Below are 27,789 nucleotides of genomic sequence, written 5' to 3' on the forward strand. Positions count from 1 at the left end.
AAGAACCGGCAGAAACAGCCCTAGAGCTTGAGCCAAATGGACGGACTGTTGGCGCTGCTGAGGGCGAAGGTGCCCAAACTCCTCAAAGTGGAGCAGCAAAGCAACCACCAGAGATGGACAAGAAAAATGAAAAGTCAAAGAAAATTAGCAGAAATCAAAGGCAGTTGCTAGAGCAGTGCAAAACCGTTCACGCCACGATGGAAACCGAGTTGATGAAGGAGTCTGGGAAACTAATCTTTTTTTTTTTCTTTTTTTTTGAGACAGAGTCTCACTCTGTCACCCAGGCTGGAGTGCAATGGCGTGGTCTCGGCTCACTGCAACCTCCGCCTCCGGGGTTCAAGCGATTCTCCCGCCTTAGCATCCCGAGTAGCTGGGACTACAGGCGCGTGCCACCACACCCGGCTAATTTTTGTATTTTTAGTAGAGACAGGGTTTCACCATGTTGGCCAGGCCAACATATAGGGCAACTCACTTCTTTGGTTCCTCCAAACTGAGGCCTCACGAAGGCTCAAATATGGAGTGAGAAGGACTCAACAACAGAGCATGCAAAACAAAAAGGATGAGGTAGGATGGTCAGCTCTAAGGCTTAGGGAGTGCCTGGGGGATGCCAACATAATGATTGCAGCTATAAAGCTTACTGGGTAGAAATAAACATAAAAAGCTGAAAACAGCATGGCTTGAATTTGGTAAAAAAACAGTCTCTGGAATTGTAGCAGTTGTGCCAAAATAATTGAGCAAGAATGACATGCATCTAAGGATTATTAAGGGGAATGTTTAAAAGCACACAAAAATTTGTTCCAAATCTTATTACAGTGGTGATATTATTTTCCGTAATGACAGTTTCCCCAAGCTAAAGATGCCATAGAGAGACTAAGGCAAGTGCCTAATATGTTGTAGGCAGTTAGTTTCAAAATTTAACAAACTTACAATGATTTTATGAATTCAATTGAACTCTGTTTCATGTATAAATTTCACTAAAAGGCACTATCTAGTAGCTATTTCTCTCAGTTTTTCTGGAATTTTTCTGTTGCTTGATTCCAAATCAACCTTACTTGATTCCAAATCAATCTTACTTGAATGCCAGTCATTTCTAAAGCCTCAGATGTAAGAACAGAAAAACAGCAGAAATGAAGCCAAGTTACCGCAAACAGTCCACGTCTAATCATTTGGCTTCCCACATGAACCAAAAACTCCCACAAGCTAAACAACAGTGGGTTTAAAATTCAACCTAAATTCAACAATAGCAGTCACAGCCATATGTAAAAATTAGCAAATCACAATGTAGAAAACTTTAGTCTGTCATTGCATTGTTATTCTTAAATATGTACTATATTTAGACAAGACTTTCAATAAAAAGTACTTATAGCTACCATGTATGAATTAAAACAGCCCTGGGGGAAATAGTATTTTTTATTAATGATGAAGACTGAAGCTCCAAGGATGTAAAATAATTTCTACTAGGCACACAGCTAATGACCCAAATCAAGCTCATATATGTTTGATTTTAAAATTTTTAATTCTCTCACTGTTGACAATGTTGGCAAAACTTTTCAATCATAGTTTCAGTGTTGGTGCTTGGGAATAAATCACAAGTACTACTGAGGGAGGATGGGTAGTCAAGAAAGTGATCATGTCCTTGGGATGCAGCAACCACGGCGATTGCACGGTGACTGTATATTGTCAACACAATAAGTCCCAGCATTTGCTTCGTATTCCAGCTCATTCAAGCAAAGCTCTCTCCAATAGGAAAATTTTCCTGTAAAGAGCATGCACATTTTTATTTTACCTGTCCTCAGACTGACCTGACCTGTTACTCATTATTAATAGTAAAACACCATGCCCATGGGTAGAGATTTAGAATGTCATCGAGACATGCGACATATGAAGAAGCATGTACAGCCACTGTGTATGTGCTCCAAGAGGAACACCCAGAACATGCTTACTAGTAACACCTCTCCCCTCATAAATAATTGTGTAAGGCTCCTGTAAGTGGAGTCTCCCTAGTTCCTTTCTTTCCTGTCTCATTCTTACAGCCTGTCTTGAATCCCTTTCTTTCAGAGTGTACTGGCTATTCTGCATCTAACTTTTTTTTTTTTTTTTTTTTTTTTTGAGGTGGAGTCATGCTTTGTCGCCCAGGCTGGAGTGCAGTGGCATGAACTCAGCTCACTGCAACCTCCGCCTCCCGGGTTCAAGTGATTCTCCTGCCTCAGCCTCCTGAGTAGGTGGGACTACAGGCGTGTGCCACCACATCAGGCTAATTTTTTTTTTTTTTTTAGTAGAGGTGTTTCACCATGTTACCCAGGCTGGTCCTGAACTCCTGACCTCAAGCAATCTGCCTGCCTCGCCCTCCCAAAGTGCTGGGGTTACAGGTGTGAGCCACCACACCTAGCCTGCACCTAACTTTTAAAAGTCTTTGTTTCGCAATAAATTACCCTATGCTGCATCTCCTTTGTTGTGTGTCTCATGTTTTTTTGTTTTTTAACTTAGAAGACAAAAACTGAGGTCTCACAACAGCCATTAACACTATCGCACTGTTTTGTATTTTTTATTATAAACATTTCATTCTCTGATATGTCAACATTCACATTTCAAACAGCCAACTTATATTGAAGTCTGCTATATAACAATGCTAAATTGAAAATTTAAATGATCAGGCAGGGCGCGGTGGCTCAGGCCTGTAATCCCAGCACTTTGGGAGGCCGAGGCGGGCGGATCACGAGGTCAGGAGATCGAGACCATCCTGGCTAACATGGTGAAACCCCGTCTCTACTAAAGATAGAAAAAATTAGCTGGGCGTGGTGGTGGGCGCCTGTAGTCCCAGCTACTCCGGTGGCTGAGGCAGGAGAATGGCGTGAACCCGGGAGGCGGAGCTTGCAGTGAGCCGAGATTGCGCCACTGCACTCCAGCCTGGGCGACAGAGCGAGACTCCGTTTCAAACAAAAAAGAAAAGAAAATTTAAATGATCACAAAATGATTTGTCATAAAAGCATGTATATTTTACAAGTTTCAGCTTTATCACACTATTCAATTTCTTAAAACAATTTCTGACACAAATAATCAAATATCTTAATGATTTGGATTCAATTCCAAAATAATTTACATTCGTTTATTGTTATATGTACTTTTGACAAAGGTGGATTTGAAAACTAAGAAAAAACTAAAGCATGTTCTTATTTTTGTTTTTTTTTTTTTTTTTTTTTTGAGACGGAGACTCACTCTTGTTGCCCAGGCTGGAGTGCAGTGGGGGTAATCTCTGCTCACTGCAACCTCCGCCTCCCAGGTTCAAGCAATTCTCCTGCCTCAGCCTCCTGAGTAGCTGGAATTACAGGCAGACGCCACCACGCCTGGCTGATTTTTGTGTTTTTAGTAGAGACGGGGTTTCACCATGATGGCCAGGCTGGTCTCGAACTCCTGACCTCGTGTTTCACCCGCCTTGGCCTCCCAAAGTGCTGGGATTACAAGTGTGAGCCACCGCGCCCTGCTAACGCATGTTTTTAAAGGTTCAAGGGACTTAAGCTTAGAGGCACAAATGCTCTGTAGTAAAATAAATAAAGCCTCATCTTTTTATCAATAATATTTTAATAGTTTTATGTCTGAGCACTTAAGCATCAAGAACACGACTCTGGATGATGTTGAGGGAATACTTAAATGGATAAAATAGAAAGTGATCATCGGAGTCTAATAAGTGATGGATACAGCAACATAATACTTGACAAAACCATTCAGGGTGTTTGACAAACAAGGTTACATAGAAGCTGCACTGCATGATTAATGTAAAGTGTTTTGTCTCTAACTTTAGTCTTTATTCTCAATCTTACAAATATCACATACTCACATACACAGAATAATTAACTTTTTTTTCCTGGAAGGCAGTGTTTCATCTTTTATTATATCTGTTTCACATTGCTGTAATGATGCTGTTGAAGTACACTCTTTCACCAGAAGATTACCTGTGTGAATTTGAATAGACTGACACTGGATAAGACCAGCTCAGCACACTCACTTGAACTGTCTTGCTTTTCAGGCAGTTAAAATGCCTTTGAAGAGTGAAAATATACTGACTGCTGATTATGCAGAAAGTTTTATATTAAAAAAGCTTGTCAGTTGTTTGAAAATTACATCGCATGGTCTACAACTTTTAAAATGTAAAATGCATAAAAATACTGCACAACAAAATAGAAATGATGGAGTTGGCCACAAAGGACAGCCAAATCTGTATATAGCAATATAGAAATGTATCTACTGTCAGAGTGAGGTAACTTGAAGTATTTGAGAGATGTTCTCTAAGAATCTAAAATTAATTTTAGTTTCAGTGTCCATGTTTTTTAAGGATTTTTAATTTTCAAAAAATGTTTAAATGTGTCCATTGTTTTATTCCTAGAAATACGGAAGGAAAAAAGAGGTATAAAAACAAATGAAATAGAAGGAAGTGGATTACTCACAATAGCTAAGGTATAGAATCAACCTAAGTGTCCATCAACCAGTGAATGAATAAATTATAGTATATTTACCGAATTGAATGATATCCATTTCTTTAAAATAGAAAGTCTTGTTATTTGCAACAACATTGATAAACCTAGAGAACATTATGCTAAGGAAAATAAGCCAGCACAGAATAAAAGTATATCACATGATCTCATTTCTATGTAGAGTGTAAAAAAGTTTAAATTCATAGAAGCAGAAAGTAGAATGATAATTGCCTGGGGCTGGAGGAGATGTTGATCAACAATAATAGGTCTTGTCTACATCTCTTAAGTTAACAAATAAGTTATTCTCCTCTCAAATTGGATTAACCAGGGAATTGAATCATACACTGAAGAATCAATACTGAAGAAATAACACATTTGTTATAGCAATGATGGTTGTATACCAAAATTTCAGAGGCTTAGCAAAATAATATATTCTCTGCTTAGATCACCATGCCCTGTCGGTTTTCTTTTTCTGGTTAAGAGAACGTCTTCATGATCTTTCACAGATAATATTTTCTTTCATCTTCTATCTGCATTCTCCTTTCTTCAGCGAATGGATGAAAAAAAAAAAAACGATGCAGAGAAGACACATTTGCATCTTACCCACACATCACTTTTACTATTAGGCAAAGTGGGTAAGCAAAATAGGCATATACATGAATAAAGTGCTTGTGGTAAAATAATCATTTTGTTGATTTCTATAGCGCTCAGGTTATAGATCAAAAGCTACCAAATATAAGCAGAAAAGAGTATTATTTCAAATAAGAATACTGTGAATGACATTATTCTGTCAATAGAAAAACATAACCTTATCCTAACAGTCTCACCTATATTTGTACATCAAATTCTTTTTATTAAAAATTGTATTTCATATAAATATGCAAGTTATATCACCTTTTTTACCATTTCAATGTCTTCTTCACTCTATGTTAGTGGAAAACAGGCCAGCTGGTCCCGGGAATGATAAAGAGCACTTGTTTGGGTGATACTCCTGTGCCAAACACCGTTATTTGGCCCAAGGTACTGGTTTTCTATTTTTCTCTACATTTAGTAATAAAATAAAATTCTTAGCTAAGAAGACTTGATCTCATTCAAATATGGTTTATGGAATATGGCTGACATTTAAGAGTCTCTGACTTATCTTGAATATTGACTTTTTTATGAATTCAAATTGAGTACTATAAATAATCTTTTACTAAAAGCCTTTGCAGAGTAAGATTCATAAAATTTCTCTATAATATAAAAGGAATATGTTAACCATGCTTCCAGTAATCACTCTGACCACAGCATTCTCAATTTCCAGTATTCACCCTGAGTCACTCAGGGGAAACTGGTATTTGTAAACAGGCAGAATAAGGTGCTGTTGAGTGGAGGTGAACCACACTGCACATGATGCTTTCTGCATGCACCTCTTAGGCTCTTAATTTAATTGGACTGTCATTTATATGGCTAGATACCTACTCAACCTAATCACACTATTTTTTAGCAGCTAATGACATGTGTTACCCATTAGCATTAGTCCTGTACAACTATTTGACTGGCTGAAAAATATTTTGTTAATTTACTTTAAATTGAGAGACTAGATTTGCGATCTTCAATCTTTCAGTGTTAAAGCAAATCAGAGAAGCACAATGCACGTAGAATGCTCCTTCTCTTCCTTTTCCTTTTGTTGTTGTTGTTGTTGAGACGGACTCTCGCACTGTGCAATGGCACGATCTCGGCTCACTGCAACCTTTGCCTCCCGGGTTCAAGCGATTCTCCTGCCTCAGCCTCCCGAGTAGCTGGGATTACAGGTGCCTGCCACCACGCCTAGCTAATTTTTTAATTTTTTGTAGAGACAGGGTTTCACTATGTTGGCCAGGCTGGTCTTGGACTCCTAACCTCGTGATCTGCCCACCTCGGCCTCCCAAAGTGCTGGGATTACAGGGGTGATAGAATGCATTTTCCTGCCCACCATACTTCTTCTTTACATAGAATATATTCCATTCAAACTATTTAGCCAGGATTTTAGATTTCAAAAGGTCAAGAACTTAATAATTGAGTGAAGCCAAAATATTGTCTTTGCTTCTTGTTAGCAATCTAGCCATTTCAAAAAGCACAGCAATTATGCCAAGCCATTGAAAGCATGTAGTTAACTTTATCCCATTTCAAAAATTGTTACTTTTATGTTAATTTAAGAGGAACTATCTAAATAACTTTACATGCATTCAAGGAATATATACATTTGCTGGATGCAGTAGCTCACACCTGTAATCCCAGCACTTTGGGGGCCGAGGAGGTAGGATCATGAGGTCAGGAGTTCGAGACCAGCCTGGCTGACATGGAAAAGCTCCGTATCTACTAAAACTACAAAAATTATCTGGGCATAATGATGCACGTCTTTAATCCCAGCTACTCAGGAGGCTGAGGCATGAGATTCTCTTGAACCTGAGGCAGAGGTTGCAGTGAGCCAAGATTGCACCACTGCACTCTAGCCTGAGCAACAGAGCAAGACTCTGTCTCAAATAAATTTTCATATTAAGGTATTTAATGTTCAATATTGTATGACAGTATAGTGGAATCCTCAAAAATGAGCATGCTTATTATTAATAAATTTATTAGGCCAGGTGCAGTGGCTCAAGTCTGTAATCCCAGCACTTTGGGAGGCCGAAGCGGGTGGATCACGAGTTCAGGAGTTCAAGACCAGCCTGGCCAACATGGTGAAACCCTGTCTTTACTAAAAATACAAAAATTAGCTAGGTGTTGTGGCACATCTGTAATCCCAGCTACTCAGGAGGCTGAAGCAGAAAAATCGCTTGAGCCTAGTAGGTGGAGGCTGCAGTAAGCTGAGATTGCACCACTGCACTCCAGCCTGGGCAACAGAGTGAGGCTCTGTCTCAAAATACATAAAATAAATCAATCGATAAAATTATTTTTTCAAAGTTTTTCAATTGTTAAAGAATCAGGTATGCTCTTCACGGTAAGTTCAATTTTAGGAGGGTACCCACTGGTCTCCATGTTATTTCTGTAATGGATAGTATAAAACCGGGTCACCAGAATTATGCAGACATGCTCATTTAATCAGAATGAGTTCAGCCTTCGTGCTGTATTGGTATCTCAGGAGCTGATCATTCACTACAACTTAGTAAATATTGCTCCATAATCCCAGCAAATTCTTTCGACCACGTTTCCTTTTTTCTCTCATTGATGTGGTCATGTTGTGGTCTCCTCTGTTTATCTTCAGCTATCCCTGATGAGAGGTGATTATTTATTGCATGAATGAGACCCCCTTTTTTCCCTCTTCCTTGGGATCCTCCTGCCTTCCCTACTGGAAGCAACATGTGAGAGGCAGGAATTATGACAATATACAAACATATTTCCTGCCAGGGGACCACTATAAGAAGCTTACAACATGACCCATCTAGAAGTCACTTACTTCCAGGCCAGCAGGGGTGTTTTTCTAGGATGTGTCTTTTTCTCTTAAAAGCATCTCTAATTAAGTTTAGTCCAGTCAGGATAATCTCCCTTTTGATAAACACAAAGTCAAAATAACCTAATTTCATGAGTAATTAATTTCCTACCACAGTAAATCACTTTTTTTTTTTTTTTTTTTTGAGATGGAGTCTCACTCTGTGTTCCAGGCTGGAATGCAGTGGCATGATCTCAACTCACCTCACAGATTCAAGTGATTCTCCTGCCTCAGCCTCCAGAGTAGCTGGGATTGCAGGTGCCTTCCACCATGCTTGGCTAATTTTGTATTTTCAGTAGAGATGGGGTTTCACCGTGTTGGCCAGGCTGGTCTCGAACTCCTGACCTCAGGTGATCCACCTGTCTCTGCCTCCCAAAGTGTTGGGATTACAGGCGTGAGCCACCGCGCCCGGCCAGTCACACTTTACACTAAAAAGATAACACCGCAGGTATGCAACAGCTGGGAATCCTGGGGATCATCTTCGAATTTTGCTTATCCACCTGAACAGACTTTTCTTTTTTTTGAGATGGAGTTTCACTCTTGTCACCCAGGTTGGAGTGCAGTAGTGTGATCTTGGCTCACTGCAACCTCCACCTCTCGGGTTCAAGCGATTCTCCTGCGTCAGCCTCCTGAGTAGCTGGGATTACAGGCGCCCACCACCACACCCGGCGGTTTTGCCCCGTTGGCCAGGCTGGTCTCGAACTCCTGACCTCAGGTGATCCACCCGCCTCGGCCTCCCAAACTGCTGGGATTACAGGTGTGAGCCACCGCACCCGGATCTGAATAGACTTTTCAAATTCTTTCAGTTGTTTTTGTTATCTAAGTAAACAAAGATATCTGCAAATAATATTAACTACTTCCCAATTTAATTCATTACAAATATCTTTTTTCTGGCTTAATTTCTTCATGTACCATTTTACAGATTGACACACACACATATATAACAATGAAAATGTATCCAATTATTCTATTTTTGTTAATCTGTATTATAAATGAGTATTAAAATAATTATTTCTTTTTTGTTTGAAGGGTTTGTTTGTTATTCTTTTTTTTTGTTTTTGTTTTTTTTGAGACAGAGTCTCGCCCTGTTCCCCAGGCTGGAATGCAGTGGCGGGATCTCAGCTCACTGCAACGTCCACCTCCTGAGTTCAAGCGATTCTCCTGCCTCAGCCTCCTGGGTAGCTGGGATTACAGGCGCGTGCCACCACGCCCGGCTAACTTTTGGGTTTTTAGTAGAGACAGGGTTACACCATGTTGGCCAGGCTGGTCTCAACCTCCTGATCTCAGGTGATCCACCCACCTCGGCCTCCCAAAGTGCTGGGATTATAGGCGTGAGCCACTGCGCCCAGCAACACAGAACTATTTTTATAACATACAAGTCTTTCAACCAATAAACAGATATTTAAATTATGTCTTAAAATGTGGTACAGATACACAATGGAGTACTATTCAGCCTTAGAAAGGGGTAAATCCTGTCATTTGAAATATACATTTGAAGACATTATGCTAGATGGAATAAGCCTGACACAGAAAGACAAATACTGCATAATCTCATTTATATGTAGAATCTAATAAAGTTATAAAGTTCAACTCAAAAAAAAAAAGAAAGTGAAATAATGGTTACCAGAGGCTTGATGTGGTGGGAAGAAATTAGTTTTTGATTGAAGGGTACAAAGTTTCAAATAGACAAGGTAAGTAGTTTTTGAGATCTATTTTACAGCAGCGTGACTATAGTAAACCACAATGTAATTGTATTTTAAAATGACTAAGTAAATTTCAAATGTCTTACCACAAAGAATGATAGGTAAGCTAGTTGATAGATGTTATTTAACTCAACTCAACCATTCCACATTACATACATATATTCAAATGTCACATTTTACCCCATAAATTCATTCAACTTTGATTTGCCAAAAATACTATTCATACTTTAAAGAGAAATAAACTTTAAGAAATTTGATGAGAAAAGTGTTCATTTTAAAATCTTAGAAAACATACATATATTTTGCATATATATATTTCAAATGGCTTGCTCCTTTAATGATGTAAGTAAACTTTTTTTTTTTTTTTTTTGAGACGGAGTCTCACTGTCACTCAGGCTAGAGTTCAGTGGCATGGTCTCTCACTGCAACCTCCGCCTCCCAGGTTCAAGCGATTCTCCTGCCTCAGCCTCCCGAGTAGCTGTGATTACAGGCACCCGCCATCATGCCCAGCTAATTTTTGTAATTTTAGTAGAAACTGGGTTTCACCATGTTGGCCAGGCTGTTCTTGAGCTCCTGACCTCAGGTGATCCACCTGCCTCGGCCTCCCAAAGTGCTGGGTTTACAGGCATGAGCCACCGTGCCCAGCCGTGAGTAAACTTTTAATATAATAGTCTAAACCCAACACTCAGGAATAAAATGTTTATTTTTAATGTTCAAAATACAATACTATAAAAGACTCTAACTGCTTACAGTACCATTATTTCTACGTTTCTAAATAAATTATTCCTTCACTTGTTAGTTATTTGAATATATACTTTAAACTACATTTCAACGTATCAAATGAACATATGTACTTGGCAATAAAAAATTTATTAAACAGGTAGACAAGAAAACAACTTGCCTTCTTTTCTAATTTTAAAACTGACAAACACTCGGCATTTAGGTGCTTATTTGTCTAGTGTTACTGGAGTGCTAAAGAGAAGTACTCAATGGGAAATCTTTCCGTATTTATATCCATGCTGGGTGTGAATATATGGGAATTTTCCAAGGGTAGTACTATAAACATTCAACTACTATTATATATAGCCCCAGACTGACTGATTAGAATAAACATGGGTTACAAACCACTGATGTGGCCACCTTGTTTTTAGGCTTAACATTGATCATGATCTAACAGAATCAACAAATGAGAGCTATATGCTGGGTGCTCTTCGGGCATCTTTATTTGCACTAATTGCTTTAATTTTACCAAAACCCTAAAGTTGGGGATGCAATCAGTAACCAGCTGATACCGAGTTTCAATCTAACCATTATGCCCAACACCCTGTCACCCAATGCTTGTTTTAAATCCTGACCTAACATTTTGGCTTTAAATTTTTTAATTTAGTAAAAATAAAGATAAATTTACAAACCACTTCTTTTTATCCATAGATAGTATGTAGAACTTAATTTCTGGTTTAAAGCATTCATTACAAAGTATGAGACAAACACTTCAGTAAGTGAATTATAACATTATTCCTCTTATGACTTAAAAGAACCATTAATTTTACTTTTGAAATAATGAGTGTTTATATTTAAAGTTAAAATGAGCCTATTATTATATAGAAAATTTGTTGTCTGCATGAACCTTGTCATCCACTGAGTGGTCTACAGTTGCTTTCAGAAACACTAATAAGAATACTGTTTCTGATTGAATAATTAAAGAATGTTATGCTTTTTCAGTGACTAAAATAAAATAGATTGAAATTACTGATCAGTAACTTACCATGTGGTTTAAATGTTATTTAATAAATACATGTGAAGTTTCTCTTAAACTCATTTTAACAAATGACTTGTTTTTCACTTCTATTAGAAAAAAGTATTAAAATTTGTTATTACAAGCCTATAAATTTTATTCAGCTCTAAATATAGCGCTAATCTTAAAAGATCTGTATGCTTAGGATTATAAAAAGCCTATTCTCCATTCACACATATAAGATAAATAACTGCTTTTCAGTAAACCCAATGGGGCAATTGTGACTCACAATTATAAGCTATTAATATATTAATACTGTCACCTAGATGACACTTTTAGGTATCTGCATGTTCAAGTTGTTTAACTTATAATTCAAAAATAAATTTTTATAAACTATAAAAAATATAAAGAATTTTCTTTTATTTCTTAAATATTGTCATTATTTCTAGTTGACTTAACATTCAATTTTAGAGGCTGTGGCTTTAGAAACAAGAAATGTCATGGTTGACTCCACTTTACTTCCTGCCTTATTTCACACAAACACAGCAGCACAAAAAAGGCCAGAAATGCTACAACTTGACTGGAAATACACCAGTACCTTTCTAGGGAGAATATATGTGGGAGCATATTTACTTGAAATTAATGACATCTTTTGTTGAAGTACAGGCTTCTATATGGCAAGTAATAAATACAAAAATTTTACAGGGCAAAAGAGTAAGAGATATACTCTAAAATTACCTTCTAACCCATTATTTCTTTTTTCACTAGCATGGTTGTGACGGAATGAGCATTTGCAGCAGCTTTTTTTTTTTTTTTTGAGACAGAATCTTGCTCTGTCGACCAGACTGGAGTGCAATGGCATGATCTCAGCTCACTGCAACCTCTGCCTCCCGGGTTCAAGTGATTCTTCTGCCTCAGCCTCCTGAGTAGCTGGATTACAGGCACGTGCCACCACACCCTGCTAATTTTTGTTATCTTTAGTAGAGATGAGGTTTCACCATGTTGGTCAGGCTGGTCTCAAACTCCTGACCTCGTGATCTGCCCGCCTCGGCCTCCCAAAGTGCTGGGATTACAGGTGTGAGCCACGGTGCCCGGCCTGCAGCACGGTCTTAAATAACCTACACTCTCTGCCTCATCATTTTTGGGATATGGCCATAAGACATTTATGATTTTATTAGAAAAAAATGTTTTCTTTTTCTAATTCAGAAATTTAGCAAAATTTCACAGGTGGATCATGAGGTCAGGAGTTTGAGACCAGCCTGACCAACATGGTGAAACCTAGTCTCTACTAAAAATACAAAAATTAGCCGGATGTGGTGGCACATGCCTGTAGTCCCAGCTACTTAGGAGGCTGAGGCAGAGTGCAATTGTGCCACTGCACTCCAGCCTGAGCAGGAGAGAGACTCCATCTCAAAAAAAAAGAAAATTGAATCTACAATAACTGTAGTAATTATACTTTGAAATAAATTTAACCAAAAAGTGGAAAAACCTGTGCATTATAATCTAAACAATATTGAAGTACAAAATTAAATAATACACAAACGGAAAAATATTACCTATAAATGAATTAGCATTATTATTGTGAAATATCTGTATTACACAAAATAATCTACAGACATAATGCAACCTCTATGAAAATACCAGTGACACACTGGTATAAATTTTAAAACATACATCTAAAATTTATATTGTACCACAGAAGACCCAAAGTAGCCAAAGCAATAAAGAAAAAAAAAAGTGTGCTTTGGGAGGCCAAGGCGGGTGGATCACGAGGTCAGGAGATTGAAACCATCCTCACTAACACGGTGAAACCCCGTCTCTACTAAAAATACAAAAATTTATCTGGGCGTGGTGTCGGGTGCCTGTAGTCCCAGCTACTCAGGCGGCTGAGGCAGGAGAATGGCGTGAACCCAGGAGGCGGAGCCGATTGTGCCACTGCACTCCAGCCTGGGAGAAAGTGCGAAACTTCGTCTTAAAACAAAAAAACAAAGAACAAAACAAAACAAAAAAGGGTGAAGATATCACCCTACCTGACTGAAATATACTAAAAAAGCTATATTACCTAAAACAGTATGGTAATTGAAGAAAAACACACACATACTCCAATGGAGCAGGAACCAAAAAAAAGACCAGAAACGGCTGATTTGAAGTTACAACTAAGCCCAGCAGTAATATTTATGGCTTATTATGGAGCATCAGTTACGCAGCAAGCACTCTCATGTTTCTTTTTTTTTTTTTGGAGAAGGAGTCTCGCTTTGTCACCCAGGCTGGAATGCGGTGGCGCCATCTCAGCTCACTGCAACCTCTGCCTCCTGGGATTAAGCAATTCTCCTGCCGCAGCCTCCCGAATAGCTGAGATTTCAGGCGCGTGTCACCACACACAGCTAATTTTTGTATTTTTAGTAGAGATGGGGTTGTGCCATGTTTGCCAGGCTGGTCTTGAACTCCTGGCCTCAGGTGATCTGCCCACCTTGGCCTCCCAAAGTGCAGGGATTACAAGCATGAGCCACCGTACTTGGCCTCACTGTTTCTTTGATACATTTATATATAAAAACATTCTCATGACTTATGAAATTTCCCTAGTACTTACCTAAAAAAAAAAAAAAAAGACTCAATAAATAAGTAAATTCACTTATGTCATCTATAAAAAGTAAAAGGACAATAACTAAAGTAGGCTTATATAGGCATCTGCAACTAAAAGAACAAAATGGAATGTTCTAAATAAAATATAACTACATTAATTATGGAATTACTTCTAAAAATTATGTGCACTACTGAATTTTATAAAAAACATTCTTATAATCATGACCAACTCATGTAATGGATACTTCATAAACTATAAAACAAAAAATTATAACAAGAAAATTATAGGTCTGGCATGAGTGCCAGGCAAAGAGTTTGTATGGCGAGATTCTGAACCATAAGCCATAAGGTTTTACAGTAATGAATTTAATACAAAGCTGAGAGCATAAATTTGCTTTCAGCATTTTTGAGGTTTTTACTAGCTAGCAAATTAATCACCTTATTAAAATGATTTGTTCCAATATTGCTCTATTCTTCTGAAAATAGGTACAAACTCATGCTCATACAAACACACTCACTCCATAATTTTCTTTCCTAAGGTTTAGAGTAATACACGCATATTTTTAACTTTATGTAAATCAAAATTAAAAGTCTTTGTGTTTGCAGGCAGAGAGGCCACATGTTCAAATAAAAATATATAAGAAATTTATTAAAATACGTATTCAAGACTCACAAATGTATGCATTTTATTCATACTTCTAAATAATATAATCATAGAAATTACCCTGTAGTCAATGTCTATTTATTTATTCATTTTGAGACAAAGTCTCGCTCTGCCACCCAGGCTGGAGTGCAGTGGCACGATCTCAGCTCACCACAACCTCCACCTCCCAAGTTCAAGAGATTCTCCTGCCTCAGACTCCTGAGTAACTGGGATTACAGGCACTCACCACCGTGCCTGGCTAACTTTTCTATTTATAGTACAGACACGGTTTCAACATGTTGGCAACGCTGGTCTTGAACTCCTGACCTCAGGTGATCCACCTGTCTCAGCCTCCCAAAGTGCTAGGATTACTGGCATGAGCCACGGTGTCCGGCCGTCAGTAACAGTTCAGTTGTACATTTTAAACTAACAAAAAAGTGTAAAATTAAATTTTCTGTAATACAAAGGATAAATGCTAGAGGTGATAGATACCTAATTTACCATGAGGTGATTATTACATATTGTATGTATGTATCAAAATATGCCATATGTGGTTTAAATATATACACATACTATGTACCCAAAAATATTAAGTAAATTTAAATGAGAAAGAAAAAATAAAAACTTAACATACAGGAACAACATTCTTTAACTTCTTTGCAGTTTAAAGCCACTAGCAAAAAAGATTACTACAAATACTACTTTATTATGTTAACAAATAATATATTGTTACCATCTTTTACCTACACTCCAAGGTGGAATGGGTTAAGGTTAGTGGCAAAATAACGCTTCATTGAATGCACAATAGTATTTAACGTGTTAAAAATGTTAAATTAAAAAGTTAAGTCTACACATAATTTCAAAGTTTTAAAATGTACTGGATTGTATCACATAAAAGTACAATTAGTAAAATAATACACTATTAAATTTTAACTAAAATTAAAAATATTTTTCTCTCATAGAGTATTAAACTGAACACCTACTTCATGCATTGCTCAATATTATAAGTTAATCACAAAGAGCATCCCTACTTAGATTTTCATCATACATCTTACATTTTAATGTCTTTACTCTTTCATAGAAGAGAGAATATATAACGCCCACCTAATAAAAAAGAATCTCTCATATCTTTCATGCAGGAACAATTCATCACATACTTTCACATGTGAATACAATAGGAATAAAGAAACAGCATGAATTTGAGAGTTGAATTACATCATTATTCACGTATTTAAAAAGTCTATAAAATTTTTTCAAGAAAAAAGTATACTTTGGTGGACACAGTGGCTCACGCCTGTAATCCCAGCACTTTGGGAGGCTGAGGCAGGTGGATCACCTGAGGTCAGGGGTTCAAGACAACCTGCCCAATGGCCAAGACCCCATCTCTACTAAAAATACAAAAATTAGCCAGGCATGGTAGCTCATGCCTGTCATCCCAGCTACTTGGGAGGCTGAAGCAGGAGAGTCACTTGAACTGGGAGGCGGAGGCTGCACTCCAACCTGGGTGACAGAGCAAGACATTGTCTAAAAAAAAAAAAAAAAACAAAAAACAAAAGTAAAGCCTGGCCAACATGGTGAAACCCTGTCTCTACTAAAAATACTAAAAATTAGCAAGGCATGGTGGTGCACGCCTGTAATCCCAGCTACTCAGAAGGCTGAGGCAGGAGAATCACCTGAACCTGGGAGGTGGAGGTTGCAGTGAGCCGAGATAGCACCACTGCACTCCATCCTGCACGATGGGAACAAGACTCCATCTCAAAAAAAAAAAAAAAAAAAAAAATGTAATTTGAATGTAATAACTCTCCAAAATATCTTATACACTTTTTAAAGTTATATAAAAAATGTTTATGTACAAACTTCAGTTCTGAATTATTTTCTAAACTCAGCCCTCTGATTTAGTGTACTGTCTGAAGTGTCAGTTCCTTAGATATATCTACTCTGAACTGACATTTACAGACTTAATTTTTTCAAATAACTAATTTTTTATATTACTGCATCTGCAAAAACATATTTTACTATGAACTCTCTGGTGTTTCCTAGGCTGTAGTTTGTAAAAAAATGTTTTTCCAAATTTATTACCTTTGCAGCGATTTTCTTCAAGATAAATTATCTGATGTTGAAGAAAGCTGGAGCAACTACTTCAGGGTTTTCCTCTAGTACAAAATGTGTAAAATAAGATCTGTAATACAAGTAATGGTACCACAACACTCTTCATATTAGGTTTTTTTTTTTTGAGATGGAGTGCAGCTGGAGTGTCCAGGCTGGAGTGTGGTGGCACAAACTCAGCTCACTGCAACCTCTGCCTCCCAGGTTCAAGCGATTCTCCTGTCTCAACCACCGAGTAGCTGGGATTAGTCATGCACCACCACACCCCATAATTTTTGTATTTTGAGTAGAGATGGAGTTTCACCATGTTGGCCAGGCTGGTCTTGAACTTCTGACCTCAAGTGAACCACCCGCCTTGGCCTCCAAAGTGCTGAAATTACAGGCCTGAGCCACCATGCCCAGCTGACACTCTTGATATTTTAATGCTTGTCTTCAAAATAAATACTCTTCTTCACTTTAAAGGCTTATATTTTCTGAAAAATCTATTGACAGTAATTTCATTTTTAATGCTTCTATTAAGTATGAACTGATATTGAATAAGATGTGAACAGATATTAATGGCTTCTTCACATTCTTTACATTTGCATAATTTTTCTCAAGTATACATCATTTCCTGTCCAATAAAGTGTCAGCATTGGTTAAAAGTTTTGCCACATTCTTCACACTTGTAGAGGTTTCCTCTAGTATATTTTACCTACAATCAAGTATGACAACCATTTAAAGGTGTTTAGAAATGTTGAGGTGTTGTCAACTGCACTGTTATATCTTTCAGGTTTGTACGGTTTCTCTCCAGTAATTCTCTTCGTTGGCCAGGATGGTCTCAATCTCTTGATCTTGTGATCCACCCGCCTTGGCCTCCCAAAGTGCTGGGATTACAGGTGTGAGCCACCGCGCCTGGTCCATTTTTCTTATTTGTCAGATTTTTCTACAGCATGAATTTTCTTGTGTGTAGTAAGGTTTGAGCATTGGTTAAAAGCTTTGCCACATTCTTTACATTTGTAGGGTTTCTCTCCAGTATGAATTACCTTATGTTTAGTCAGAGTTGAGGACCAATTAAAGGCTTTGCCACACTCTTCACATTTGTAGGGTTTCTCTCCAGTATGAATTATCTTATGTTGAGTAAGGTTTGAGTATTGGTAAAAAGCTTTGCCACATTCTTCACATTTGTAGGGTTTCTCTCCAGCATGAATTATCTTATGTCTAGCAAGTGTCGAGGATTGGTTAAAAGCTTTGCCACATTCTTTACATTTGTAGGGTTTCTCTCCAGTATGAATTTTCTTATGTGTTGTAAGGTGTGAGGATAGGTTAAAAGCTTTGCCACATTCTTCACATTTGTAGGGTTTCTCTCCAGTATGAATTATCCTATGTTCAGTAAGGTTTGAGGACCGCTTAAAAGCTTTGCCACATTCTTTACATTTGTAGGGTTTCTCTCCAGTATGAATTATCTTATGTGTAGTAAGTTGTGAGAACTGGTTAAAGGCTTTGCCACATTCTTCACATTTGTAGGGTTTCTCTCCGGTATGAATTCTTTTATGTGTGGTGAGGTGTGAGGATGTGTTAAAGGCTTTGCCACATTCTTCACATTTGTATGGTTTTTCTCCAGTATGAATTCTCTTATGTTGAGTAAGAGTTGAGGACACGTTAAAGGCTTTGCCACACTCTTCACATTTGTAAGGTTTCTCTCCAGTATGAATTCTCTTATGTTGAGTAAGGGTTGAGGACACATTAAAGGCTTTGCCACATTCTTCACATTTATAAGGTTTATCACCAGTATGAATTCTCTTATGTTTAGTAAGGTTCGAGGATTGGTTAAAAGCTCTGCCACAATGTTCACACATGTAGGGCTTCTCTCCAGCATGAATTATCTTATGTCTAGTAAGGGTTGACGATTGGTTAAAAGCTTTGCCACATTCTTTACATTTGTAGGCATTCTCTCCAGTATGAATTATCTTATGTGTAGTAAGGTGTGAGGATATGTTAAAAGCTTTTCCACATTCTTCACGTTTGTAGGATTTCTGTCCAGTATGAATTATCTTATGTGTGTTAAGGTGTGAGGACTTGTTAAAGGCTATGCCACATTCTTCCCATTTGTAGTGTTTTTGTCCTGTATGAATTCTCTTATGTTGAGAAAGGGTTGAGGACACATTAAAGGCCTTGCCACATTCTTCAAGTTTGTAGGAATTGACAGTAGTGTGAATTCTTTTATGTTGAGTTAGGTGTGAAAGAACACAAAATGACTTGCCACATTCTTTACATTTGAAAGGATTCTTTTCAGTCTTATGTCTATTTGAATTTGAAAATTTATGAAAGTCTTTCACATATTTATCACATTGAAGTATTTTGCTCTGGGTAGTTGTCAAACACTGGTTAAATCCATTATAACTTCCTTTGTGCACCTTATACTCATCCACACTTTTATAGCCTTTTTTTAACTGTAAATTGTGATGTCCACATTCTTCATATTTTCTCAGTATTATTCTTTGCAAAGAAGCTTTTATGCTCTGCTCTGGCCAAAGGTCTTGGGCAAAATAACAACACATACCTGAAAGAAATAAAAATAACAACTTACTCCACATACTGGACTCAGATACATATTCTTTATACATCTAACCTACAAAACTATACAAACTACATAAACAAGATTGCATAAGAAGGCCAGGCATGGTAGCTAATGCCTGTACTCCCAGCACGTTGAAAGGCTGAGATGGGCAGATCACCTGAAGTCAGGAGTTTGAGACCAGTCTGGCCAATTGGTGAGACCCATCTTTACTAAAAAATACAAAAAAATTAGCCGGGCATGATAGCATGCACCTGTAATCCCAGCTACTCAGGAGGCTGAGGCAGAAGAATCGCTTGAACCTGAGCGGCAGAAGTTGCAGTGAGCTGATATCACACCAACGCACTCCACGCTGGAGAACAGAGCAAGACTTTGACTAAAAAACAAACAAACAAACAAAAAACTGCATAACAAAATACCAAAGGCCCTAATTTCCTTATAGGCATATAAATATAAGAAAAATACACAGACCAAAATACATTTGTGAAAAATTTATAAATGAGTTAAGTGTGTACAGTGCCCCAGGAGGTGAGTACAATGCAAAGAGCCACAAAGAATAAAGAGAAAAGTCTGTTATGTTTACCTAACATAGCTCATCCCTCTCCCCAATATAATATAGTGCCTTTAGAAGTGAACACCCAGCCAGGCAGGGTGGCTCAGGCCTGTAATCCCAACACTTTGGGGTGCCGAGGTGGGCCGATCACCTGAGGTCAGGAGTTTGGAACCACCCTGGTCAATATGGCGAAACCCCGTCTCTACTAAAAACACAAAAATTAGCCAGGCATGGTGGTGGGCACCTGTAGTCCCAGCTACTTGGGAGGCTAAGGCAGGAGAATCGCTTGAACCTGGGAGGCGGATGTTGCAGTGAGCCGAGATCACACCACTGCACTCCAGCCTGGGCAACAGAGCAAGACTCTGTCTTAAACAAAAAAACAAACAAACAACAACAACAACAACAACAAAAAAACCCCACCAAATCTGTTGACAATGCTATGAAAATGAAACTTATGTTGACTGTTGATGGAAAACAAGGATGCAGCCATTATTTTAAAATGTTATGTTTCACACATAATTAAAAATAGAATTATAATTAAATACAGCAATCCCATTTATTAATCTATATCCAAAGTATGCAACACAGGACCTAGAAGAGATATGTAAACATCTATGTTTATTGTACCAGCATTCACAAAAGCCAAAAGGCTGAAGTAACCCAGATGTCTTTTGATTCATAAACGTATCAAAAAATGTGACATATACATACAATGGAATTTTATTCAGCCTTAAAAAAATCGTGGCCGTGCATAGTGGCTCACATTTGTAATCCTAGCACTTTGGGAGGCAGAGGCGGGTGGATCACCTGAGGTCAGGAGTTCCAGACCAGCCCGGGCAACATGGTGAAACCCCATTTCTATAGAATACAAAAAAATTTATCCGGGCATGATGGTGGGTGCCTGTATTCCCCACTACTCAGGAGGCTGAGGTGGCAGAATTGCCTGAACCTGGGAGGCAGAGGTTCCAATGAGCCGAGATAGCACCATTGTACTCCAGCCTGGGCAACAAAGCAAGACTCCGTCTCAAAAAACAAAAAACAAACAAAAACCACTTGTAAAATTCTAAGATAAACTTTGAGAATATTTTATCACCTAAAATAAGACAGTAACAGAATGATGCATACTATATGATTCCACTTATATGAGATATGTTATAAAGAGTCACACTCATAAAAACAAAGTAGAAGAGCGTTTGTCAAGGGCTGAGGAGAGGGGAAAATGGGCAGTTGTTACTTAATGGATATTGAGTTTTCATTTTACAAGATGAAAAATTTCTAGAAGTGTTTTGCATAACCAGGTGAATATACTCTGTCACCCAAGCTGAAATACAGCGGCAAGATTATGGCTTACTGTAGCCTCAAACTCCCAGCCTCAAGTAATCCTACCCCTTCAATTCCCCAAGCTGCTGGGACCACAGGCGCACACCACCCCATGCCTGGTTATTTTTAAAAAAAATTTTCTAGAGAGAGGGTCTTTTTTTTTTTTTTTTTTGAGATGGAGTCTCGCTCTGTCCCCCAGGCTGGAGTGCAGTGGCTGAATCTCGGCTCACTGCAAGCTCCACCTCCTGGGTTCACGCCATTCTCCTGCCTCAGCCTCCCAAAAAGCTGGGACTACAGGGGCCCTCCACCATGCCAGGCTAGTTTTTTGTATTTTTAGTAGAGACAGGGTTTCACTGTGTTAGCCACAATGGTCTCGATCTCCTGACCTCGTGATCTGCCCACCTCAGCCTCCCAAAGTGCTGGGATTACAGGCGTGAGCCACCGCGCCCAGCCCGAGAGAGGGTCTTTACGGGTGGGCCAGGCTTGTCTCAAACTTTTGGGCTAAAGTGATTCTCTTGTCTTGGCCTCTCAAAATCCTGGAATTACAGATGTGAGCCACCACCATGCATAGTCCTAATATGTACACTTAAATAGATTTAAGATGGTAAATTTTATGTCATCTGTTTTTACAACAATTTTGTAGAAGAAGAACCGAAAAAAGTAAAGAATTATAAATCTTTTCAAAAATTAACTTCAAATAACAAAAGTGATCTGAAAGGAACACAAAGGAAATGTACATTCATTATTAAACACAGTGTGGAAATAAGATTATTTTCACAACTACTCACTTATATAAGACAAAACAACCACTGAAAATCAGCTAAGAAAAAATGTATACAAGATAGGCCATAACCATAATTAGGGTCATATTTATAAATAAAAAACACACACATATATAATCTGATTGCGATAGACATATAGCTAATTTATTTCCTAATTAAGCCCTATGTTGACTTAAAGTGTACAAACAGAATTACAAATTGTCTAAAATTTTAATATGTAAGTAAAACCAAAAACACAATAGATTGATTTTAAGAAACCAACACTAAAAAAAACACATAAAGAACTGCAAAATAATAAGGGAAATGTTTACTTATAAACTCTGGTAAGCAACATTAATGGACCATTAAAAAAGAATTTGTCTAGATAACTACAATATTTGACGGTAACTGTGTACTCATGGAAGGCAGGTATTATGAATCACTGGCATTAACTATATGGTAGTTAAAATTTCAGAGAAAATGCAGTATAACCATAAATAGAAGACTCTAATGAGAAACTTTTAATAAATAAGCATTATAAAAACTAGAGGTAGTTTTCATGTTTTAAATGTATGTTATTCTTATACAAAATGAAACTGCTGTAATTCAAATTTAGAAGCAGGCCAGGTGTGGTGGCTCACGCCTCTAATCCCAGCACTTTGGGAGGCCAAGGCAGGCAGATCACTTGAGGTCAGGAGTTCGAGACCAGCCTGGCCAACATGATGAAACCCCATCTCTACTAAAAATACAAAAAACTAGCCAGGCGTGGTGGTGCATGTCTGTAATCCCAGCTACTTGGGAGGCTGAGGCAGAAGAATCACTTGAACCCAGGAGGTGGAGGTTGCAGTGAGCCGAGATCACGCCATTGCACTCCAGCCTGGGCAACAGAGTGAGACTCCATCTCAAAAAAAAAAAAAAAAAATCAAATTATATTGCTAAATTAAAAAGAAATAAATATATTTTTGCAGAATATAATTAAAGCCTCTGATATATATAAAACAATAAATTATGTTTTTATTTAGATATAGTCTGAAGAAAGTGGGTGCAAATCCTGTAATTCCTATTTGCCTGCAGCAAACAAATGTATAAGTTACTATTTTAGTAAATATGGAGTGCCTACTAAGTATCTAATTTACTTCAGGCATAACATTTAAATTCTGACATATGTGTCAATCTAAAATTAATTCTGACATATGTGTCAATCTAAAATTAAAATTCTGACATATGTGTCAATCTAAAATTACAGACAAATTTGAAATAGAAAATAGAAAAATGAATAGAGAGAGTGACATTAGTTTGACGGAAAAATAAAAGGTGACCTATTTTCTTAACCCGACAGCAACTTTATGAGAGAGCCAAGCATCATGTCTCACACCTGTAATGACAGCTATATGGTACATTGAGGTTGGAGAATTTCTTCAGGCCAAAATTTCAAGACCAGCTTGGGGTATGTAGCAAGTCCTCATCTCCAAAATAAGTGCCTTTAAGAGAGCTTTAAAGGCCGAGTGTGGTGGCTCATGCCTGTAATTCCAGCACTTTGGGAGGCTGAGACAGGTGGGTCACCTGAGGTCAGGAGTTCGAGACCAGCCTGGCCAACATGGTGAAACACTTTCCCTACTAAAAATACACAAATTAGCCAGGCGTGGTGGCGCATGCCTGTAATCCCAGCTACTCGGGAGGCTGAGACAGCAGAATTGATCGAACCCAGCCGGGAGGCAGAGGTTGCAGTGAGCCAAGATCGAGCCACTGCACTCCAGCCTGGGTGACAGAGATGAGACTTCGTCTCAAAAAAAAAAAAAAAAAAGGCCGGGCACAGTGGCTTATGCCTGTAATCTCAGCACTTTGGGAAGCTGAGGCGGGTGTCGATCATCTGAGGTCAAGGAGTTCGAGACCAGCCTGGCCAACAAGGCGAAACCCTATCTCTACTAAAAATACAAAAATTATCCGGGCATGGCCGGGCGTGATGGCTCACACCTGTAATCCCAGCACTTTGGGAGGCTAAGGCAGGAGGATCACCTGAGGTCAGGAGTTTGAGACCAGCTGGCCAACATCGTGAAACCCCGTCTCTACTAAAAATACAAAAATTAGCCAGGTGTGGTGGCATGTACCAGCTGCTTGGGAGGCTGAGGCAGGAGAATCGCTTGAACCTGGAAGGAGGACGTTGCAGTGAGCTGCGATTGAGCCATTGCACTCCAGCCTGGGCGACAGAGCGAGACTCCAAGCCCCATTTCCAAAAAACAAAAAAAATTATCCAGGCATGGTGGCGCGTGCTTATAATCCCAGCTACTTGGGGGCTGAGGTAGGAGGATCACCTGAACCTGGGAGGCAGAGGTTACAGTGAGTTGAGATGGTGCCACTGCACTCCAGTCTGAGGAACAGAGTGAGACTCCGTCTCAAAAGAAAAAAAAAAAAAAGAGAGATTGAGAGAGAGAGCTTTGAGATCCAGGGAGGGAGTTGTGAAACTCTGATAATGCCCAAGACTGAGGAGCATCCTTTTCAGAAGGCAGGCATTCATTCAGGTGGTAAACTACAGGACCTCTGTTCTTGGCTACAGACTGAAAAATAGCCTACCCAACTTGGTCCCACTGAGAATACTGAACTTACCCCGTAACCATCTCAAACTACTCCCAGTCACAGTCTGGGAGAGGTCCTGCCCTTCCAGAGGCCTGGAGGAAGACACCCATTTATAGCCATGCAGGCAGGTTTGCAAGACCTTAGCCTTTACTGTGGTCCCTGAAGCAGTTCCATGACTCAGTTCAAGGCCAGTTCTGCCTACACAGAAATCTACACAGTGACCTGGCAAAATCCTCTTTGATACTAAGTGAAAGCCATACTCATTCACATCCTGATGTAAGGCTCACCATATGCAGACCTGACTACAGAAACCTGCCTAGTGTCTGCCCTACAGATCAAAGTCCTGAAGGATATTCAGCCTGTCCAAAAATAAAATGCAAATTACAACTACACAATCCCCTTGTAACAAGCCAACTAAAGGTAAACCCTTGTGCAGACATAGCAGCCTTGTGAGCAACCTACAACCCCTCTTCATTACAAACCCATAGGGCATCCCATTATCCTGGGTGCCCAACAAAAGATCTTTTACCTCCTGAAACCAGTTTATAAAAACTTGAAGAGGTGTTTGTTTCTTGAAATTCACAGACACCAGTGCAAAACTATATTGTGCCCAGTGTCAATGCTTCTATTTTAAAATAGCACTGGAAGTATGTAGCAGAATAATTAGAACAACTTTTAAAAAGCCATTAAAATTTAAGACAAATAGGTAAAAAGTTGCTGTTTGTAGATCATATAATCTCATATATAAAAAATCATACACAGTACATTTAAACAGGTCTAAACTAATTAATATACTCAGTAAATTAGCAAAATATAAAATTAACATACATTTATAAGATACGGTTCCATAAACTTAAACTATCTGATAAAATAAAGGAGGAAAACAATCTTATTGACAATAGCATTAAAATAATAAATTTCTTAGAACAAATTTAACCAAGCATCTAAAAAGCCTTTACAATAAATGATGTATCAATGGAGGAAATTAGAAAAGACGCAAATTTTAAAATATTTTGTGTGTATGGATTGAAAGAATAAATATTGTTAAAGTGCCATATTATCCAAAGTGATCTACAGATTTAATAAACTCCCTATCAAAATTCCAGTGGTACTTGTTTTCATAGTAATGAAAAACACAATCATAAAATTTACTTGAAACTTCAATAAACTCTGAATAATGAAAGCAATCTTGAGGAAAAAGAACAAAGGATGAGGACAACATACTTTATAATTTCAAACTATATTTCAAGACTATAGTAATAAAAACAGGAAGGAATGTGCAGAAAAAATGAACAAAAAAAATGAAACAGAAACCACTACTCTCACATATTTCAGACATGATGTAGAAAGAAAACTTAATAGTTTAACATAGAGTTTCTTAAAATTTCACAGATATTTATGTGTCCGCCAAAACATTAAAAAGCAGATTTTGTAGTCTTGTATATGCCAAAAAGGGGACTTTGGTTCTCACTGAAAACTTGAAGAAAGATAACGGAAGGGAAAGTATATTCCTTAGAAAAGTTAGAAGGATAAGACAAAAGATACCCCTATGTAAGAGAAAAAATAAAATAAACTATTTTATTTTCCCAGAAACTATTTTCCTTGGAGCACAACTCCCAAATTGTATTTCTTATTTTTATTCGTTTATTTATTTATTTATCTGAGACGGAGTTTCGCTCTTGTTGCCCAGGCTGCAGTGCAATGGCGTGATCTCAGCTCACCACAACCTCTGCCTCCCAGGTTCAAGCGATTCTCCTGCCTTAGCTTCCCAAGTAGCTGGGACTACAGGCATGCGCCACCACACCCAGCTAATTTTGTATTTTTAGTAAAGACGGGGTTTCTCCATGTTGGTCAGGCTGGTCTCAAACACCCAACCTTAGGTAATCTGCCTGCCTTGGCCTCTCCAAGTGCTGGGATTACAGGCATGAGCCACCGCACCTGGCCCCAAATCGTATTTCAAAAACTGACTTTCTCCTTGACATTTGGACCTCTCATCTGTGTCATCTGTCATATTCACTCTCACCTACCTGGGTGTTTGGCCACCATCTCATGTCTCTCCATATTCCAGGGCTCTTTGCCTTGCTCCAGACAGGTGATCAGGTCTGGCTTAGAGACAGCAATACCTGTTTTATTAAAAATAAATAACATGAATGTTGCTCATATTCTTCAAATAATGTGCTCAGTAAAAAGGGTGTAATTAATAGAATACTAAATTAATTACAAAATACTAATTTAAAACAAATTTCTAAATATTTAGACATTATTTTAAATTTGTAGGTCCTTAATTTTACTATTAGTACTACTGAATCAAAAACTGGAGATGACAATTAGATTTTAAGGTATAGAAAACAATATTTTATGCCACTAAATTTCTGGAATTACCACTAATTTAGAGTGAAGGATACAGATCAGCTCAGGAATATAAAAAGTCCAGATCACAATGAAACATCTTGAATTTTTTTTTTCTACATTGACAAATCCCCAAGATTTTCTTTCTCTCCTTTTTTTTTTTTGTTTTTTTGTTTTTTTTTTTTTTGAGATGGAGTCTCACTCTGCCACCCAGGCTGGAGTGCAGTGGTACGATCTCGGCTCACTGCAACCTCCACCTCCCGGGTTCAAGTGATTCTCCTGCCTCAGCCTCCCAAGTAGCTGGGACTACAGGCGTGCACCACTACACCTGGCTAATTTTTGTATTTTTTTAAGTAGAGATGGGGTTTCACCATGTTGGCCAGGCTGGTCTTGAACTCCTGACCTCAGGTGATCCACCTGCCTTGGCCACCCAAAGTGCTAGGATTACAGGCATAAGCCACCGCGCTTGGCCCCCAAGATTTTCTTAGAAATAGAGATCTGATACTCATTTATGCAAAGATCAATTACCAAAAAACATCCTACCAAAAAACAAACGAAATATTTAGGGTAGATTAGGAATTGTGTATTGAAGTTATTCTCACCCAGGAAGACCAGGTTTCTGTAGTTCTCTAACATCACATTCCTATATAAATTCTGCTGTGCAGTGTCCAGGCATTGCCACTCCTCCACAGAGAATTCTATGGCCACATCCATAAATGTCAATGGTCCCTGAAAAGTACACACACACATAATATTTATGAAGTGGCCATGGGCAAAATTTTTAATTTGATTCAAGTTGAAATGAAAGACTAAGGAGTACTCGTTCTGACTTATAAAAGTGAATGAAATTATCCAAATGAAGTAATTTTAAAGACAGAAATATTCTCTGATGTACTCTCTAACTCTGAGAAAAGACTAGAATAAGATCCACAACATCAATTTATATATGATACTTTTCTGGATAATAAAATGTAAAATTAAGGACATG

General features: G+C 38.2%; 1 protein-coding gene across 3 annotated transcripts in view; it reads right to left on the bottom strand.

Annotated features, from left to right (window-relative positions):
- Positions 1 to 549: 549 nt before the first annotated feature.
- LOC101123988 (zinc finger protein 724) overlaps positions 550 to 27,789 on the bottom strand; it is a 45,187-nt gene continuing 17,947 nt past the window's right edge. The window contains exons 2-4 of one of the 3 annotated variants that reach the window (XM_019014865.4): positions 27,404 to 27,530; positions 26,480 to 26,575; positions 550 to 19,229 (exon numbers count right to left, since the gene is read on the bottom strand). In XM_019014865.4, the coding sequence (XP_018870410.2) occupies positions 17,596 to 19,229; positions 26,480 to 26,575; positions 27,404 to 27,530 (1,857 nt within the window). In that variant the 3' untranslated portion in view covers positions 550 to 17,595. Of the gene's footprint in view, positions 19,230 to 26,471; positions 26,576 to 27,403; positions 27,531 to 27,789 lie in introns of those variants that run through there. The other 2 variants (XM_055372331.2, XM_055372332.2) reach the window with 2 other exon arrangements.

The sequence above is a fragment of the Gorilla gorilla genome, chromosome 20 (assembly GCF_029281585.2).
Source record: "Gorilla gorilla gorilla isolate KB3781 chromosome 20, NHGRI_mGorGor1-v2.1_pri, whole genome shotgun sequence".
Lineage (NCBI taxonomy): Eukaryota > Metazoa > Chordata > Mammalia > Primates > Hominidae > Gorilla > Gorilla gorilla.